The sequence below is a fragment of the Natator depressus genome, chromosome 4, assembly GCF_965152275.1.
Source record: "Natator depressus isolate rNatDep1 chromosome 4, rNatDep2.hap1, whole genome shotgun sequence".
Taxonomy (NCBI): Eukaryota; Metazoa; Chordata; order Testudines; family Cheloniidae; genus Natator; species Natator depressus.
This window is the reverse complement of record NC_134237.1, coordinates 116,679,292-116,699,744: the sequence shown is the minus strand read 5'-3', so window position 1 is coordinate 116,699,744 and position 20,453 is coordinate 116,679,292. Positions and strand designations below refer to the sequence as shown.

General features: G+C 42.5%; 1 protein-coding gene across 3 annotated transcripts in view; it reads right to left on the bottom strand.

Annotated features, from left to right (window-relative positions):
• Nucleotides 1-20,453, bottom strand: part of MAN2B2 (mannosidase alpha class 2B member 2) — a 59,690-nt gene that overhangs the window by 22,959 nt on the left and 16,278 nt on the right. For all 3 annotated transcript variants that reach the window (XM_074951719.1, XM_074951717.1, XM_074951718.1), the window contains 7 exons: nt 18,211-18,316; nt 16,365-16,537; nt 15,169-15,284; nt 13,654-13,831; nt 10,779-10,977; nt 7,666-7,856; nt 4,081-4,267 (listed from right to left, as the gene is read on the bottom strand). In XM_074951719.1, coding sequence (XP_074807820.1) covers nt 4,081-4,267; nt 7,666-7,856; nt 10,779-10,977; nt 13,654-13,831; nt 15,169-15,284; nt 16,365-16,537; nt 18,211-18,316 — 1,150 coding nt within the window. The remainder of the gene's footprint in view (nt 1-4,080; nt 4,268-7,665; nt 7,857-10,778; nt 10,978-13,653; nt 13,832-15,168; nt 15,285-16,364; nt 16,538-18,210; nt 18,317-20,453) is intronic.

The window sequence follows — 20,453 nt, the reverse complement described above, 5'->3', positions numbered from 1 at the left end:
AATAAGAAACAGTAATGCACAGTCATTTTTCTTTTAAGGAACATACAGTACTACCCAGGTAGAATACGATCACTATCTTTCAGGTTTCAATCTAAAAAATATCCCTCAAAGAGTGTATCATGGTTACACATTCAGATCTACATTTATAATACTGCATAAAGCCAATGCCCCTTTGGTATATTATTCTTCTGTTTGAACCACACAAAGGCCCAGAATTCAAAGAAACACATTTGCCATTAATATTAATTACAACAGGCTAGCCACTAAGTCATGACAATAAAAAGTTCTCCTCTATTTACAATCATACAGCCTAAATACAGTAGTGTTATGCAGGAGATTCTATAGGGAAACCTAATTTCAGTATCCCATAAACAATGCAAAAGCTGCTGCCCAAAGCACGGTTTCCATTCAACAATAATAGAAGTCTCCAAAACAAACCAGCTTTTTTTAAAGGAATTCCATAATCTTCCTGGAATAAACAGATTCCTAGAACACAATAATAAATTCTTGCATATCCTGGAAGTAAATCATAAGGAAAATCTTCCATAAAGTTGACTACTGTATATCCTAGACTCCTTCCTCCAGTTAGGAAGACTAGTTAAGGAACTGTCTTCGTCATGCCAAATTCTCCTTTGGACACATGTCTGAAGGCAGAATTTGGGGTCCAGTCCTGAAGTCTTTATTCACACAAAGCTCTGGGTCCCTACTGTATGATCTTTGGTTTTGGGTGCCTGAGACTTGGTGGCTCAGCTGCCTTGCTTGAGGCTTGGTGGGTATCCTTGGTACTTGGCCTCTTCAAAATGATGGCTTACAATTAGAGCTGGGCATTCAGTTCCAGGTTTTAGAGTTCTTTAGAATTTTCAGTTAACTGGAGAAAAAAAAAATCAGTTTGGCATCTGTTCTACACAGGGTCTTCCAGGTCAAACCTGGGTCTTCCACATCCCAGATGAGCGTCCTAACTATTGGGCTAAAGGTTGGGTTGGGGGGGAGGGGGAGAGAGAACGGGACAGCAGCACTGGTGGCAGTGTCACCACCAGCTCCTCCTCTGGCCATTTTGCGAATGGTTCAAATTATTTTTGTCGAACAGTTGCAAATATTTTAATAGATTCATAGATTCCAAGGCCACAAGGGATGATTATGATCATTGAGTCTGATCTCCTATGTAACACAGACCACAGAGCTTCCCCAAAAATAATTCCTAGAGCATATCATTTAGAAAAACATCCAATCTTGATTTAAAAAATTGGCAGTGATGGAATTAAGTTGTCGGTCTCTGGATTAAGTTTAGAAGTGTGAGAAACAAGGGTGATGTTGCGGTGGGAGTCTGCTATAGACCACCAAACCAGGGGGATGAGGTGGACGAGGCTTTCTTCCGGCAACTAACGGAAGTTACTAGATTACAGGCCCCGATTCTCCTGGGAGACTTCAATCACACTGATATCTGCTGGGAGAGCAATACAGCAGTGCACAGACAATCCAGGAAGTTTTTGGAAAGTGTAGGGGACAATTTCCTGGTTCAAGTGCTAGAGGAACCAACTAGGGGCAGAGCTCTTCTTGACCTGTTGCTCACAAACCGGGAAGAATTAGTAGGGGAAGCAAAAGTGGATGGGAACCTGGGAGGCAGTGACCATGAGATGGTTGAGTTCAGGATCCTGACACAAGGAAGAAAGGAGAGCAACAGAATACGGACCCTGGACTTCAGAAAAGCAGACTTTGACTCTCTCAGGGAACTGATGGGCAGGATCCCCTGGGAGAATAACATGAGGGGGAAAGGAGTCCAAGGGAGCTGGCTGTATTTTAAAGAATCCTTATTGAGGTTACAGGGACAAACCATCCCGATGTGTCGAAAGAATACTAAATATGGCAGGCAACCAGCTTGGCTTAACAGTGAAAACCTTGCTGATCTTGAACACAAAAAAGAAGCTTACAAGAAGTGGAAGATTGGACAAATGACCAGGGAGGAGTATAAAAATATTGCTCAGGCATGCAGGAGTGAAATCAGGAAGGCCAAATCAGACCTGGAGTTGCAGCTAGCAAGAGATGTTAAGAGTAACAAGAAGGGTTTCTTCAGGTATGTTGGCAACAAGAAGAAAGTCAAGGGAAGTGTGGGCCCCTTACTGAATGAAGGAGGCAACCGAGTGACAGAGGATATGGAAAAAGCTAATGTACTCAATACTTTTTTTGCCTCTGTCTTCATGAACAAGATCAGCTCCCAGACTACTGCACTGGGCAGCACAGTATGGGGAGAAGTTGACCAACCCTCTGTGGAGAAAGAAGTGGTTCAGGACTATTTAGAAAAGCTGGACAAGCACAAGTCCATGGGGCCAGATGCGCTGCATCCGAGGGTGCTAAAGGAGTTGGTGGATGTGATTGCAGAGCCATTGGCCATTATCTTTGAAAACTCATGGCAATCCAGGAAGGTCCCGGACGACTGGGAAAAGGCTAATGCAGTGCCCATCTTTAAAAAAGGGAAGAAGGAGGATCCGGGGAACTACAGGCCAGTCAGCCTCACCTCAGTCCCTGGAAAAATCATGGAGCAGGTCCTCAAGGAATCAATTCTGAAGCACTTAGAGGAGAGGAAAGTGATCAGGAACAGTCAGCATGGATTCACCAAGGGCAAGTCATGCCTGACTAATCTAATTGCCTTCTATGAGAAGATAACTGGCTCTGTGGATGAGGGGAAAGCAGTGGACGTGTTATTCCTTGACTTTAGCAAAACTTTTGATACGGTCTCCCACAGTATTCTTGCCAGCAAGTTAAAAAAGTATGGGCTGGCTGAATGGACGATAAGGTGGATAGAAAGCTGGCTAGATTGTCGGGCTCAACGGGTAGTGATCAATGGCTCCATGTCTAGCTGGCAGCTGGTATCAAGCGGAGTGCCCCAAGGGTAAGTCCTGGGGCCAGTTTTGTTCAATATCTTCATTGATGATCTGGAGGATGGCGTGGACTGCACCCTCCGCAAGTTTGCAGATGACACCAAACTGGGAGGAGTGGTAGATATGCTGGTGGGTAGGGATAGGATACAGAGGGACCTAGACAAATTAGAGGATTGGGCCAAAAGAAATCTGATGAGGTTCAACAAGGAGAAGTGCAGAGACCTTCAGTTAGGAAGGAAGAATCCCATGCACTGCTACTGACTAGGGACCGAATGGCTAGACAGCAGTTCTGCAGAAAAGGACCTAGGGGTTACAGTCGATGAGAAGCTGGATATGAGTCAACAGTGTGCCCTTGTTGCCAAGAAGGCTAACAGCATTTTGGGCTGTATAAGTAGGGGCACTGCCAGCAGATCGAGGGACGTGATCGTTCCCCTCTATTCAACATTGGTGAGGCCTCATCTGGAGTAGTGTGTCCAGTTTTGGGCCCCACACTACAAGAAGGATGTGGAAAAACTGGAAAGAGTCCAGCGGAGGGCAACAAAAATGATTAGGGGACTGCAACACATGACTTACGAGGAGAGGCTGAGGGAACTGGGATTATTTAGTCTGCAGAAGAGAAGAATGAGGAGGGATTTGATAGCTGCTTTCAACTTCCTGAAAGGGGGTTCCAAAAGAGGATGGATCTAGACTGTTCTCAGTGGTAGCAGATGACAGAACAAGGAGTAATGGCCCCTAGTTGCAGTGGGGGAGGTTTGATATTAGGAAAAACTTTTTCACTAGGAGGGTGGTGAAGCACTGGAATGCATTACCTAGGGAGGTGGTGGAAACTCCTTCCTTTGAGGTTTTTAAGGTCCAGCTTGACAAAGCCCTGGCTGGGATTATTTAGTTGGGGATTGGTCCTGCTTTGAGCAGGGTGTTTGACTAGATGACCTCCTGAGGTCCCTACCAACCCTGGTATTCTATGATTCTCTTTGTTAAACTAAAAAGATTGAGCTCCTTGAGTCTATCACAGTAAGGCATGTTTTCTAATCCATTAATCAAGGATTTGGGTTGACCAAAACTGCATTTTTTGTTTCATAAACTATTTGTCCGAAAGCCTTTGCCCAGCTCTACTCACAATGATAACACTTTGGCCATTTAATTTGAGCAGGAGAATATGCTTCATACACCAATCTAGAAAAACAAAAAGAATTTAAGACATTACCTCGTTTTCCTGTGTCTTTATTGTAAACATAAGAATAGAGTTTTCCATTCTTCTTGGCATTGTCTGTGTCTAAGATTATGGATGCCATCAGTTTCTTCACATTAACTATTCCATCCACCAAGTGATTCATATACATGTCCTTCACCTTGGGGGATTCTGTCCCTGTTATACCATCATGGTGCTGAACCTTATATTTAAAAGAGATTTAAAAGTTACAATTCACTTGAATCCCAAATTTGGGTCTGCACAATTGAATTACAGTACTATGAATAAATCATCCCCACATGTGAGATAATTTAATGTACTGCTTCCCTACAACTGTAGTCCCAAATTTGTATTTTGATTATTCCTAAAGAGTAATAAATGAAGCAAGATAGTCAAAGACAAGACACACAAAGATTTCCATCTACCTTTTCCTTTCAGTGTGAGACTATTATGAATGCCTGCCTACATAATCAGCGATTGGGTCACAAAAAGTGAAATACATAAGGACAGATATTTTTTTTCTGGGTCTCAATTTAGCCTTTAATTTTACAGCACAATATTACCTCCACAGTTGATTGCACCCTGTGACTAGGTGCTGCAGCATATAAAGGGTTAACAGGTCCCAACAGGCTACATGGCTGCTGTGGTCAGAGTGTAAGAGGAAGGGGAAGCTGGGTCAAAAAGAGGAAGTGTGTGTCTCTTCTCTCGGGGTTGGTTGAAGTGGGGAAAGCCTCTGAGGCTATTACCCACTGTTTTCGCACTATGTTTGCTTTGTTTTATGACCATTTTGTGGATAATAAAACAAGTCCTGAGGAAAGGGCCTTAAAAGGGCTGAGGCTTGGAGCTTTATTTGACTTTCTAAGCTGGTGACGCCTACCACTAGCTCTCTCTCTCACACACACACTTAGATGCATAAGTGACAATACATAACCAAACAACTTGATTTGTGGGCACAATGACTGACTGACTCCTATTAGTTGTGCCCACCAACTAACCGCAGATGCAAATTATGGCACAATACTTGCACAACAATTATAATTTGTGAATTCGTCTTCAAAACTCGCAGAAGCTACTAGATTGCACACCCTGGTTTTCATGGGAGACTTCAATCACCCTGTATTGCTGGGAGAGCAATACAGCGGTGCACAGATAATCCAGGAAGTTTTTGGAAAGTGTAGGGGACAATTTCCTGGTGCAAGTGCTGGAGGAACCAACTAGGGGCAGAGCTCTTCTTGACCTGCTGCTCACAAACCGGGAAGAATTAGTAGGGGAAGCTAAAGTGGATGGGAACCTGGGAGGCAGTGACCATGAGATGGTCAAGTTCAGGACCCTGACACAAGGAGGAAAGGAAAGCAGCAGAATACAGACCCTGGACTTCAGAAAAGCAGACTTTGACTCTCTCAGGGAACTGATGGGCAAGATCCCCTGGGAGAATAACATGAGGGGGAAAGGAGTCCAGGAGAGCTGGCTTTATTTTAAAGAATCCTTATTGAGGTTACAGGGACAAACCATCCTGATGTGTAGAAAGAATAGTAAATATGGCAGGCGACCAGCTTGGCTTAACAGTGAAATCCTTGCTGATCTTCAACACAAAAAAGAAGCTTACAAGAAGTGGAAGATTGGACAAATGACCAGGGAGGAGTATAAAAATATTGCTCAGGCATGCAGGAGTGAAATCAGGAAGGCCAAATCAGACCTGGAGCTGCAGCTAGCAAGAGATGTTAAGAGTAACAAGAAGGGTTTCTTCAGGTATATTGGCAACAAGAAGAAAGTCAAGGAAAGTGTGGGCCCCTTACTGAATGAGGGAGGCAACCGAGTGACAGAGGATATGGAAAAAGCTAATGTACTCAATACTTTTTTTGCCTCTGTCTTCACGAACTAGATCAGCTCCCAGACTACTGCACTGGGCAGCACAGCATGGGGAGGAGGTGACCAGCACCCTGTGGAGAAAGAAGTGGTTAGGGACTATTTAGAAAAGCTGGACGTGAACAAGTCCATGGGGCTGGATGCGTTGCATCCGAGAGTGCTAAAGGAGTTGGTGGATGTGATTGCGGAGCCATTGTCCATTATCTTTGAAAACTCATGGCGATCCGGGGAAGTCCCGGACGACTGGGAAAAGGCTAATGTAGTGCCCATCTTTAAAAAAGGGAAGACGGAGGATCTGGGGAACTACAGGCCAGTCAGCCTCACCTCAGTCCCCGGAAAAATCATGGAGCAGGTCCTCAAGGAATCAATTCTGAAGCACTTAGAGGAGAGGAAAGTGATCAGGAACAGTCAGCATGGATTCACCAAGGGCAAGTCATGCCTGACTAACTTCATTGCCTTCTATGATGAGATAACTGGTTCTGTGGATGAAGGGAAAGAAGTGGACTTGTTGTTCCTTGACTTTAGCAAAGCTTTTGACACTGTCTCCCACAGTATTCTTGTCAGCAAGTTAAAGAAGTATGGGCTGGATGAATGCACTATAAGGTGGGTAGAAAGTTGGATAGATTGTCGGGCTCAACGGGTAGTGATCAATGGCTCCATGTCTAGTTGGCAGCCAGTAGCAAGCGGAGTGCCCCAAGGGTGAGTCCTGGGGCCGGTTTTGTTCAGTATCTTCATGAATGATCTGGAGGATGGTGTGGATTGCACCCTCAGCAAGTTTGCAGAGGACACTAAACTGGGAGGAGTGGTAAATACGCTGGTGGGTAGGGATAGGATACAGAAGGACCTAGACAAATTAGAGGATTGGGCCAAAAGAAATCTGATGAGGTTCAACAAGGAGAAGTGCAGAGTCCTGCACTTAGGATGGAAGAATCCAATGCACTGCTACAGACTAGGGACCGAATGGCTAGACAAGCAGTTCTGCAGAAAAGGACCTAGGGGTTACAGTGGATGAGAAGCTGGATATGAGTCAACAGTGTGCCCTTGTTGCCAAGAAGGCCAATGGCATTTTGGGATGTATAAGTAGGGGCATTGCCAGCAGACCGAGGGACGTGATCGTTCCCCTCTATTCGACATTGGTGAGGCCTCATCTGGAGTACTGTGTCCAGTTTTGGGCCCCACACTACAAGAAGGATGTGGAAACATTGGAGAGAGTCCAGCGGAGGGCAACAAAATTGATTAGGGGACTGGAACACATGACTTATGAGGAGAGGCTGAGGGAACTGGGATTGTTTAGTCTACAGAACAGAAGAATGAAGGGGGATTTGATAGCTGCTTTCAACTACCTGAAGGGGGGTTCCAAAGAGGATGGATCTAGACTATTCTCAGTGGTAGCGGATGACAGGACAAGGAGTAATGGTCTCAAGTTGCAGTGGGGGAGATTTAGGTTGGATATTAGGAAAAGCTTTTTCACTAGGAGGGTGGTGAAACACTGGAATGCGTTACCTAGGGAGGTGGTGGAATCTCCTTCCTTAGAAGTTTTTAAGGTCAGGCTTGACAAAGCCCTGGCTGGGATGATTTAATTGGGGATCGGTCCTGCTTTGAGCAGGGGGTTGGACTAGATGACCTCCTGAGGTCCCTTCCAACCCTGATATTCTGTGATTCTATGATTCTATGAAAAGTGACGTTTGGGTAACAGTGTATATAATTTTCCTAATCAAAAATGTGTAAGTTTACCTCAGAGACTGCCCATCGAAGACTACGGAGCTGCTGTAAGGCCCAGAATTTACAAAGAGAACCTGCTGGGTATTTCTGAACATACTGTGTGAAAAACGACTCTCCAGCGTAGAGAAGTGAACTTGCTCTCCGTGCAATTCCTTTTAAAACACTGCGGGAAGTATAAAACCCAGTCCACGCTTGAAATGGTTCTATGAAGAATTTGAGAGACACGACATACAGTAAAGTGCTGTACCTTGCTTACTCCATTTTTGACTACTTACACTCCTTGACTGTGCAACTTCTTATCTATAAAAAGCAACAGCTGCTGAGGGGAAAATAATGCTAAGCGTTACAAGTCACAGCACTCTCTCCCCACCCATTCACCGCGGAGCATTAAATAGACATGACCAGGAAGCTACAGTACTTTGTACTACAAACCTAGTAATCTGATTGCTGATTTGAGGCAATTATCTGTGAAAATAAGCCTCTTCTTACTGAAATTAAGTTCCCATGACTTGTACAAGACAAATTCAGTAGTGTCATTGGAGCACATTTATTTTTAATCAATAAAAGAAGGGCTTTATGATTGATAGTTATCATTTGTTATGAACCCTCCATATGCCTGACTAAAAGGAGGAGGGAAAACAGAATGAGCTTTAATTTCATTTCCTTGGCTGGAGTAGAATGGGTGATATGGCAACACGCATTCAGGACTACAGTGAGATTGCAAAATGTATCAACAGATGCCCTCAAGTGGTCAAAGAGGAGAATTTCAATTATTTATTTGTGAGGCTAAAAACAGAATATGTGGCCTTACAAAGCACACAAACATCTAAATATATACTGCAATAACGAGGCAGGGTAAACCGTTTGGGGACACTGTAATGGGGACTACAAACCCCCTATTGAGCATAGACAGAAGTGGGAGTAAAGCCTCTCCTGTCTACAGGCAAGCAGTTTGACAACACCTCCACGCAGTTGCCAGAGCTGCCAGTCACAGAGGCAGGCACCCACAGCTGCAGCCAATAGATGCTGCTATAAAGAAGAGAGTGCAGAGAAGGAAGGGAAGGCAGAAAGGTCTGGGACGGCACAGGGACAACACCCCTGCATCTGGCTGCTTCCACGAACACAGCCAAAAGTCTGAAGCAGACTGCTAGACTTAATTAGAGGTGAGGGTCCATGAACTGCCCTGACCAAGGGGAAACTAAGGAGGACAGTCAGGAGCACCAGAAACCGCTCAAAAGATCACACCAGGAGCTGGTGACAGGCACAAATTGCATGGAGATCTCCTAGCACATTGAGGGTGCTACCATAACACAAATAAGTAATGACAACCAACTGCAGCATGTAAAGTACATTGAACATACAGGCAGGTAAAACACACAAGAGGCGGGATTGTGGTGGTCTGCTCATGGCAATACTGATAGTACATTTATCAGTGCATTACCTGAAATGATGCGATCCCTAGATGGAGGTGCATGAGTCAGGGGATCATTCTGAAAAATTATCAGGGGAAGCAAAGATCCCTTTTCATCATTAATTAAAAAAATACGTTAACAGCAGAAGAGCCACAGAATATTGGGCAAGCAAATTAAATATAGTCCAGAATACTCATGTGTCTATCCAGAGTGCAAAGGAAAATGATGAAACAGCCATGGATCCACTTACATCAGAGACAGAAACAAAAAACGGTTACTGCCATATGTGAATGAAATTTGGCTAGCTTGACCCTTATCCATCGGTAGCCATATCTGCCTCTGAGTTGGAAGAATACTTTCATGGGGAACATTTTGTAGGCACCCTGAAGCAAATTCCCAGTATTAGGAACTGAGATGTCAGCCTAACTTCAATACCTTGAAAGATACGGCAACAAATTAAGCAATCAATTTGTAAGCACCCAGAAAATAATTAGGTTATAAAGAATAGCCAACATGAATTTATCAAAGCCAAATCATGTCAAACCACCCTAATTTCCTTCTTTGACAGGGTTACTGGCCCAGTGGATAGGGGAGAAACAACAGATGTGATATCTCTTGATTTTAGTAAGGCTTTTGACACAGTCCCACATGACCGTCTCATAAGCAAACTAGGGGAAAAGCAAACTCAATGACATCACTATAACTAGGCTTGCAAGGATCAGATTTTTATCGGTAAATATCAGTCTCACTGTACACTCACAAACCGACAAAAAAAAAGTTTCCCTCAATAATAACTGAAATTTACAGATAAGCAAAGTAAGAAAAATGCTACTTGAAAACTTATCAGACTTTGATCTAAGGATATTTACTTTGTACATTTTGACATGTGATGTTGAAAATGTGTTTTAACAGTTATAAAGCTTTATTTTAAAGGTAGTTAAGCACTGGAATAGACTTCCCAGGGAGATTGTGGAATCTCTGTCATTGGAGATTTTTAAGAACAGGTTGGCCAAACACCTGTCATGGATGGTCTAGGTTTACTTGGACTTGCCTTTGTGCAAGAGGCTGGACTAGATGACCTCTCAAGGTCCCTTCCAAGCCTATATTTCTATGATTCTATGATGCCTTCTCTGGTATAAATATTGCACTTTTGTACGTAAATTGTCCAGAATCACATGTATACTTTGAGCTCCCAGCAGCGCTGTGACAACCTGAGGGGCACCACATGGTGCAGCAAGTGCTGAGCAACTCAAATTAATGAAGATAATTTTAACAGGCTTCCCAGATTATCAAGCGCTCCAGAGGTATAGGAGGACAAAAGGATTATTTTCTCAGGCATTTAAACAAAATAGAATCTAACGCATATCTAACTAGATTGCTTACTGATTTTTTACAGGAGTTCCGACCTGCATTCCTGCTCTGGTCCCGGCAAAAGCAACACAGACAGAGAGAACCCTTTGTTTCCCCGCCTCCAGCTTTGAAAGTATCTTGTCTCCTGGTCATTTTGGTCAGGTGCCACTGAGGTTGTCTTAGCTTCTTAACCCTTTACAGGTGAAAGGGTTTTTCCTCTGGCCAGGAGGGATTTAAAGGTGTTTACCCTTCCCTTTATATTTATGACAGCTCCTTACACTCCTGTTACAATAAACTAACCCCAATGCCAGCTACTGATATCCATCGGTATATGCAGTGTATAAAAAACATATTGTTAAGTACCTGTTGAATATGGAAGAAAGTCTTGATAATTCTGAATATCCCATGTGAGGTTTCTGTTATACAATGCCTGGAAGTAATCACTGACGGTGGAATACTGGACGGTCACTCCAAATTGATCAGCATGCTTGTTAATATAATCTAATAATGGGTCCATGTTGGAGTACTGAACTGATGCATTGAAGAACTGTTTGTCACAGCCCTGCAATTTAGAAAATAACACATCTATATGAGTTAGTGTAAGTTATAGTTACAGTCAGAGTCCAAGAGCTGAAGGCCTGAAGGGTCCATCAGATCATCTAGTCTGATCTCTTTGTATATCACAGGCTACTAACTACCCTCCAGTCAACCCTTACACCAAGCCCAAGAATCAGAATTAGACCAAAATATTACAGACCTCAGGAGACTGAATCATTGTGTGCCACAGGGAAAGAACAGGAGGCGCTGAGGTGTACCAGTGCCTAAAACCCTTATAATGGCTGGGAATTGATTAAGCGGGACATCCCCGGAGGATCCTAGCAAGTGACCCACAGGTTATTAACTTCTATGATGAGGTAGTTTAACGATGTTCTTATATTACAATTCTTATCCACTGTAAAACATCCTTCTTCCTCCTGAGCTCATCTGCATAAACCAGTCAAAAGTTCAGGGCCTAAGTAGCAAGAATGGGTTTGGTTATTCAAATAGGACAACTGACAAGTCCAATAAAAATTATTACCTCACCCACCTTGCCTCTCTAATATCCTGGGACCAACATGGCTACAGCAACACTGACCAACTGCCATGATCGACAGGAATTAAGTTAGGCTACATTGCACAACTCACAAGAGCATGCATTTCCTTGGTAGGGAGGTTGCCCAGTGTGTCTATCTGATGTCTGGCAAGGGCAGTTTTCAGTCAATTCTCTCATTCCTTTGCTTGCTCTTGACAAAAAGAGAAGGAGTTTGTATGTATTTTTGTGAGCCGAGAATAAACAATCTTACGTCAGTGCTGAGTAAGTGGTGGAGAGGAAAGGAACAACAAAACACACTAACAATCTGGACAGAATAACCACATACGTTACACAATTTATTGACAACCTCCCGCCTAGAATATGATAAGCCCTAGTCTAATAAGTGGATAAATGAATAATTAAATGGGATAATGAATCCACAAAATATAGGCAGCCTGATTATCAAAAATGCATGTGCATAACTACACACTTAATTTGGATGCCCACTTGAACTGATTGCATCTGCATACTGAGCATCTGTGTGTACACACGTGTCTAATACAAAGCATAGCTATTTATTATTATTGTGTGTTCAATCATAGCAAATGCACAGGAAAATTAGGCACACAATTAAAATTACTCAGCCAGTGTATTATGAGTACACTCTTAAAATCAGTCTCATGATAGATTTGTATGATGCACAATGATATATTCTTGGAAATCTTCCTCTTGTGCAGAAAATCTTCTTTGAACACACTGCCTTTCAACAATGACCTCTGCAAGATTCCCACACCAGCCCCACCTCACATCTTCACATGATGTGTGAACCACAACATCTGTGTATGCATCATGGGGAATAAAGAGCGCCTTCATAAATGTTAGTATACAACGCCAAGTTCAGTCTGCACTCATAATACTACAGGGTTGGGTGGACAGTTTGCACAGAAACATGAACTCACCCCCAAATCAGGTTGAATTCAGGATTATTTTTTGGTCTGCAAAAGTCAGCTTAGCTTTGGAAAGGGCCCCAAAGTGGCCTGATGATGAACACATAGCCCCAGCTTTCACTCTAGCTCTTCTCTGAAGAACCTTCCTGCAGCTGACCCCAAACAGGCAATCCTCTGACAAAAACAAGAGGTATCCTGATCTCGAGGGAATACCATTTACTAGCACAGTTTGTCTGATCATAGAATCAAAGGACTGGAAGGGACCTCGAGAGGTCATCTAGTCCACTCTCCTGTAGTCATAGCAGGACTAAGTATTATGTAGACCAGTGGTTCCCAGACTTGTTCCGCCGCTTGTGCAGGGAAAGCCCCTGGCGGGCCGGGCTGGTTTGTTTACCTAGCGCGTCTGCACGTTCGGCCGATCGTGGCTCCCAGTGGCTGCGGTTCGCTGCTCCAGGCCAATGGGAGCTGCTGGAAGCGGCGCGGGCGGAGGGACGTACTGGCCGCTGCTTCCAGCGGCTCCCATTGGCCTGGAGCAGCGAACCGTGGCCACTGGGAGCCGCAATCGGCCTAACCTGCGGATGCGGCAGGTAAACAAACCAGCCTGGCCTGGAAACACTGATGTAGACCATTCCTGACAGGAGTTTGTCTAACCTGCTCTTAAAAATCGCCAATGATGGAGATTTCACAACCTCCCTAGGCAATTTATTCCAGTGCTTAACCACCCTGACACTTAAGAAGTTTTTCCTAATGTCCAAACTAAACCTCCCTTGCTGCAATTTAAGCCCATTGCTTCTTGTCCTATCCTTAGAGGTTAAGAACAATTCTTCTCCCTCCTCCTTGTAACAACCTTTTATGTACTTGAAAACGGTTATGTCCCCTCTCAGTCTTCTCTTTTCCACACTAAACAAACCCGATTTTTTTCAATCTTCCCTCATAGGTCATGTTTTCTACATCTTTAATCATTTTTGTTGCTCTTATCTGGACTCTCTCCAATTTGTCCACATCCTTCCTGAAATGTGGTGCCCAGATCTGGACACAATACTCCCGTTGAGGCCTAATCAGTGCAGAGTAGAGCGGAAGAATTACTTCTTGTGTCTTGCTCCCAACATCCCTGCTAATACATCCCAGAATTATGTTTGCCTTTTTTGCAACGGTATTGCACTGTTGACTCATACTTAGCTTGTGGATGTGTCGTTAAGTTCTAAAGTGATACACTTACCCATGGCCATAGGACATCAGTAGTTCGGAACCAGGCTGCCCTCTTTTTAATGTTTGCCACCATGGTCTGTGCATAAAGATGAATGGTGGCATCAGTAACAGGGACACTCATGTTGGGGTAAACACCATCTTTTGGTGGATCTGGGAAAACTGCAATTCCATTCCAATAGAACCCGGACCTAAGTGGAAAGAGAAAGCAACATACTACAAAAAGGACTTTTACAGCAAGTTGGGGAAAAAAATGGATGAAATCATGCAGGGGTACAAATCCAGTTTGGCACATAAGGATTCAGTAGCACAATTCTGGTTTACACTGGTTCTCAGTGTTTAGTTTCTATTACATCCATGTGACTTTATGGGCCCCCAATAGTGGCTAGTATAAACACGCTGAAAACTTAAGCTGTAGGAGAAGGTATATAGGTCTGATAAAAGAAGTATTTGGTTTGAGTTAAAATAGCCTGGAAATCTTCCTGCCCAGCCCCTACTTTTCCTTACAGAAATATAATTTGCTGGCTACGACAGAGTATCAAACAGACTGTAAGTTTAAGTCTACTAAGGTTTTGTTTTAATGCAAGAGTTCTTAAACATTTCCATAGCATGGTCCCCATAAGGCAGACTGTAAGCCACATCTATCAAGGTCCATTTCTTGATAAATGTGGCTTACAATGTATCATAGGGTTTTAGACTGCCACCATCACTGTGGGTACCTTCCACATAAAATCATTAGCAATAGCGAAATACCTGTCCGACTTCCTGGAGTCTCTAGCTCCTTCTACATTGCATTCTATGCTGAAGAGGATAAAAACAAAAACAAACCTCTGTCTGGGGTATTTTCTGTTTATGTTGGTTGATTTGTTCATTTTGGGTCATTTAGTTAGTCGTATTTCTTTTTTAATATTTTGGGTGGGAGGTGTCACAATAGATAGAGCTATAAGCGTTGTGCGTGTCACTATTGCTATGGTGGAAAGGCTTTTTTAAAGCCAATCCATTCTAACACTAACTTTTAAGATCAGGAATGGAGAATAAAGATTCAGTCCTGAGAGTTGCTGAGCACCCTCACCTCTCACTGAAGCCAGTGGTAGCTGAGGGTTCTTAACATCTTACAGAATTGAGTCTTAAGAGTCCAGACACCTTTTAAGCCTAATAGAAGCCTCTGACAAAAGAGAAAATGCAAAGTTCTCTTAAACAGAATAAGCTCAGCAGCCAGTCAGTCATTCTATACTTTGCCTAAAATTCTAAGGGCTCATCTTCACGTGCAGCACTGCACCTGTGCCACTGTAGTGCTTAAGTGAAGACGCTTCTCCTGTCAGTGTAGTTAATTCACTTCCCCGAGAGAAGCTCTCCTGTCGACATAGTGAAGGGTTAGGTCAGTACAACTACATTGCTCAGGGGTATAGATTTTTCACACCCCCGAGCAACGTAGTTATACCGGTATAGGTCTGTAGTGTAGACCTGGCCTAAGATTTGATACTACTGAAGTGACCAATATTTCTGCAGGGTTTGGAAGCATTCAAACCTGTCTGAAAAGGGTATTTGCGATGGGGTGCAGTAGCTGTACTGATCCATAACGTGAGTGAAGATCTCATGGTTTTCAGATAAAGAGGGAGAGCCCCTCCACACAAACTGAAGCTTCTAAAAAAAACAAAAAGAAATACTGCAGAAAAAGAAATCACCATAAGAAACCAAACCTGCAGATAACAGAGTATCATGATTAATAACACCTTGGGACTCAATTTTGAACTCCTTTACATGAACACAACTCCCACTGGCTTCAATGGAAGCTGTGTACATGTAACAGATTTGGGCTCGCAGGGTCCAATCCAACTCCCCCTGTAGTTAAGGAGAGTCTTCCATTGAGGAGGCACAAGGGGTAAAATCCTGGCCTACTGAAGTCAATGGGCATTTTGCCATTACCTTCAGTGAAGCCAGGATTTCACCCAAGGTTCATATAATCTCTGCCTAACGCCCAGCTTATTGGGCGAGATTCTTCCTTCAGTACACATGTACAACCCCCTATCTTCATTGGGGTTCATCATGTACAGCTGAGGGTAGACTATGGGCCATCATAATAAACAACAGATTTGGTATGCCTGGGAGATTTTGCTCAAGAACAGAACTGGAACAGATGGGTTTAATTCTGAGAGATATCTACTCACTTCCCACTCATATTTTGTCACAACTTTTGTCCATAATAACTATCCAACAGTTTTACAAGCATAAATAAATTTCACTGGGTTTAAAAAAAAATCTTTGTATCAGTATTCACTTAAATACAGAATCTAAAAAAAGGGAGCAAAAGAAAGATTTCTTGACTTGAAGCTTGAATTGCCATCTATGTTAACAGCATTATCTTACTTGCTATGTATTTAAGACCATTGTTCCAATCTCAAGGAGACTGTTCTCCTGTGACTTGCCCTATTGCCCACTATTTATTGTGTATGTTTTTAAGATTAGAATAAATTCCTTTGTCTTTGACAAGAGGTCATGACGAAGTTATCAACAGAGCAGAATCTGACAAATATTGTTTCACAAACAGTCTCACAAACATGTCACAAACAGTGCATTTTCTTCACATGAGAAAAATCTATACTTTTGTCTTGCTAAGCTCGGAGACATGCTTCTCTTGAAGTCAGAGTTTACATACATCAGGAAAAAGCTGCAAAAGGGAGCTTGCATGCCAAACATTGGTTCCATTCTCTTGTGTAGTTTTACCTTGGTTTTCTGCATGTCATCCTTCAGATCATAGTCAATGCGAGAGATAAGGTGGGCATTAAATCCAGCCAGAGCATAAAGAGTAGGTGTAGTAGCAGAAGCTCCAAAGGGATCTACATGCCAAGAAAATCGAGGCCTCATCCCAAAGGTTTCATACAAAAATCCATGACCCTCTGTAAAGTAAAATTTGTTTTTACTAGTAACACATTTGTTCATCTTACAAGTTGCATTGGCATATGGTACTACAGTGAAGATTTATTTTTATTTTCAAATACACCTGAAGGTTTGAGGAATTTAACAAAGTCAAAGAATTCACAGCAGCAAGGTGCACATTGGTGATATTTGCTTTGCTATCCCAAGTATAACTGCAGTAAAAAGTTAATGAAAAGAAATTATGACTAGATATAGACCAGGGAGACAAGTGGTGTGAGCCAGATTAAATTTAGGTTAAATCTCACACTGATGTCCAAATCAAGATGACAAGCTGAGTTTGGGGTAGACTCTGCTGAAATTATGCAAGCTGTTCTCATGAAATTTCAGCCACAGATCAGTGAGAAAATAAATCACATCTGGTTTTGGATCCACACATTAAATGTCTCCCTCCATCCCCCAACACAAATAAAAATACCCAAATTATTTCCACTGGAATTAAATTAATTTTAAAAACCCATAGTCATTTCTATTAGTTTTAGGTTTAGTACTTTCCTTTCCATTTATTAAAACATAAAAGCTAAATTATGGACTACATTCAAACTGAGTGCAACCCTTTAAATGGAGTACAAAAATAGCCAAGAAGTGAGTATAAAAAAAAAGTACAGTGCTTGGGACCTTCAGTGCTATAGAAATGCAAAATTGTCATTTTATAGTTTCCAAGTTTGGAAATGCTTTTAGAAATATTTGAAGATATAATAATTTCTGTTTTATTGTGGATAGAATCTTATTCTGGGCCTTCAGATCATGGCTAATTTAATTATGAAATTTAGGGACATCATTTTTTTATTTCATCTCTCCCAAGCCTTATGACTCTTACCATGTAAACAGTATTAGTAAAGGCTTTCATTTTCATTCTCTGACTGAAACACATTTCAGAGTGTAGTCTGTTTTCTCTTTAACAGGTGTTACCGAAGGGAATAGTGTATATAGTGTGAACAAGGTTGTTGTGATCCAATTAACTATACAGACAGGAGAGCATTTGGAACAGGCTCCAAGAGCCCAAGCACTACCTAATTCCAAGACGAACTCAGCAGACAGTAACACAGGAATGCACGTGTGATTCAGGTTTAGTCACATGGACAAAGACTGAACAGGCAACACTGAGGATCTGGGAGGGGAACATGTGATGCTAATCTCTTTTAGAAATCAAAATCTGTTAGTTTCATTTGCTCCCGTTAAATTAGCTACCAAATCTGCATTTCCCTTTAAAAAAAAAATTATATGCATTCACCTATGCACAGAATAAAATATGGATTTTAGAAACTTTTTAACCCCTCCCCCCAAAAAAGAAGTGGTGACTGAATATCTAGCACATCTTTATCTCAAGGCTGTTCTTGGGAACCAAGGACTGTGTAATCAGTAAAACTGCACCTGTTCTAAGAGAGTATATAATGGTGAGCAATTAAATTACAAGCCAATTTACAATGATTTTCCTGTATACTGCAGTTTGTTGGTTGGAGTTTTTTGTATTTTTTTTTAAGCAAAGAACTGTATGGTAAGTTTGCACTATACAGTAGATATTCATCTTCACAGACATTGAAGTCAGTTCTTAAAGATCTAGGAAATAAAAATGAATTCAGAAAAAAAACAAACAAACAATGAAAACTAAGAGTTAAACACCAAAGAAACATGCCTGTTAACTGTAAAATTTGGTCATCAATATGTGTCACAGCTTCATCATGCATCACCTGACCTCCAATTATGAATTCTAGTCGCCCTTCTTGAAGTAACTGATGTACCTACGATACAGAATATACAGAAGGCAAATGATAACACCATTACAATTTCAATCTTTACCACTAAGGCTATAAATACAGTCCAGGCCTTAACATGTTATCTAAGTGTGACATTTGTCAAATGTGGACCTACCTTGCATCCAGAGCGTATAGGGTGGTGGGGATATAAATAGAGAATTAAAATTGTTTCAGATCATCTTGGATAACAACCATTAATGGACCTATCCCTCCATGAACTTACCTAATTCTTTTCTGAACCCAGTTATACCTTTGGCCTTCACAGCATCCCCTAGTAATGAGTTCCACAGATTGACTGTGCATTGTGTGAAGAAGTACTTCCTTAGGTTTGTTTTAAGCTTGCTGCCTACTAATTTCATTGGGTGACTCCTAGTTCTTGTGTTATGTGAACGGGTAAACAACACTTCCTTATTAACTTTCTTCACACTATTGATGATTTTATAGACGTCTATCATATCCTCCCATTGTCGTCTCTTTTCTAAGATGAACAGTGCCAGTCGTTCTAATCACTTTTCAAATGGAAGCTGTTCCATACCCATAATCATTTTTGTAGAGTTTCTCTGTACCCTTTCCAATTCTCTCATATCTTTTTTGATCTGGGGCAACCTGAACTGCATGCAGTATTCAAGGTGTGGGCGTACCATAGATTTGTAATGGCATTGTAGTGGCATTGTAATATTTTCTGTCTGATTATCTATCCCTTTCCAAATGTTTTCTAACATTTTGTTAGTTTTTTTGGCTGCCGCTGAACATTAAGGGGATGTTTTCAGAGAACTATCGAAAAGACCCAAAGATCTCTTTCTTTAGTGACAACAGCTAATTCAGACCTGATCATTTTGTATTAATAGTTGGGATTACATTTTCCAATGTGCATTACTTTGCAGTTATCAACACTGAATTTCATCTATCATTTTGTTGCCCAGTCACCCAATTTTGTGAGAACTCTTTGTAATTCTTCTCAGGCTACTTTAGACTTAACTATCTTGGGTAATTTTGTATTATCTGCAAACTTTATCACCTGTTTACCCCTTTTTCCAGATTGTTTATGAATATGTTGAACAGCATTGGTCCCAGTACAGATCCCTGGGGGACATCACAATGTACTTCTCTCCACTGTGAAAACTGAGCATTTAGTCCTACCCTTTGTTTCCTATCTTTTAACCAGTTACTGATCCATGAGAGGACCTTCCCTTTGATCCCATGACTGCTTACTGGATCCCCCTGGCCTGCATGCTTGTTGACCCCCTCAGAGAATTCTAATAGATTGGTGAGGCATGATTTTCATTGACAAAAGCTGTACTAATTCTTCCCCAATATATCATGTTTATCTATGCTACTGCTAGCTCTTCCTCTGCTGCCACTTGTGGGAGCATCCTGTGGTCAGACATCCTGACCCTGGAGGCTTCTGCCCAGAGTCCTGTACTTGACTTGCTGGGAATGTGGCTTGCATGTCTTACAGATGAAAGCCAGGCTAGAGGAAATACCCAGTGTGAGAGGTGTTTGTTGGTGGAGACCCTAGGAAGCAGGTAAGACAGCTGCAGGGGGAGGTGGCTAATCTGTGTAGCATCTGGGAGCACGAAGACTTCATCAACAGGATGCATAGGGAGACACCTGGGATGGGGGATGCTAGCCAACTACAGAGGGACCAGAGGAGAAAGGACAAGCGGCTGCTCCGTGGGGAGGAGACTGGCTACTGGCCACCTAGGGCAGCAGACAGTGCTCCACCCCTACTAGCCAGGTCCCAGATCCATTGACGTCAAAAAACAGTATGCTGTACAGGGATCAGAAGGAGAGGAGCTGACCCCAATGGCTGAGGAGGAATCACCTTCCCCCAAGGCTAGGAGACTCACGACCACCAAATCTAATAGAAGGAGATGAGTGTGTGGGGGTGGTGGTGGTGGTGGTTGGGCCTCCTGTCTGAGGGGGACAGAGACATCCATCTGCCGACCTGACACCATGTCCTGAAGGCGTGCTGCCTGGCTGGAGCCCACATCTGAGACATTATGGAAAGGTTGCTGAGGCTCCTCTGTCCCCGTGACTACTACCCTATGCTTCTCATCCATGTGGGCACTAATGATACTACCAGGTATGATCCTAAGCAGATCAGCAGTGAATACATGGC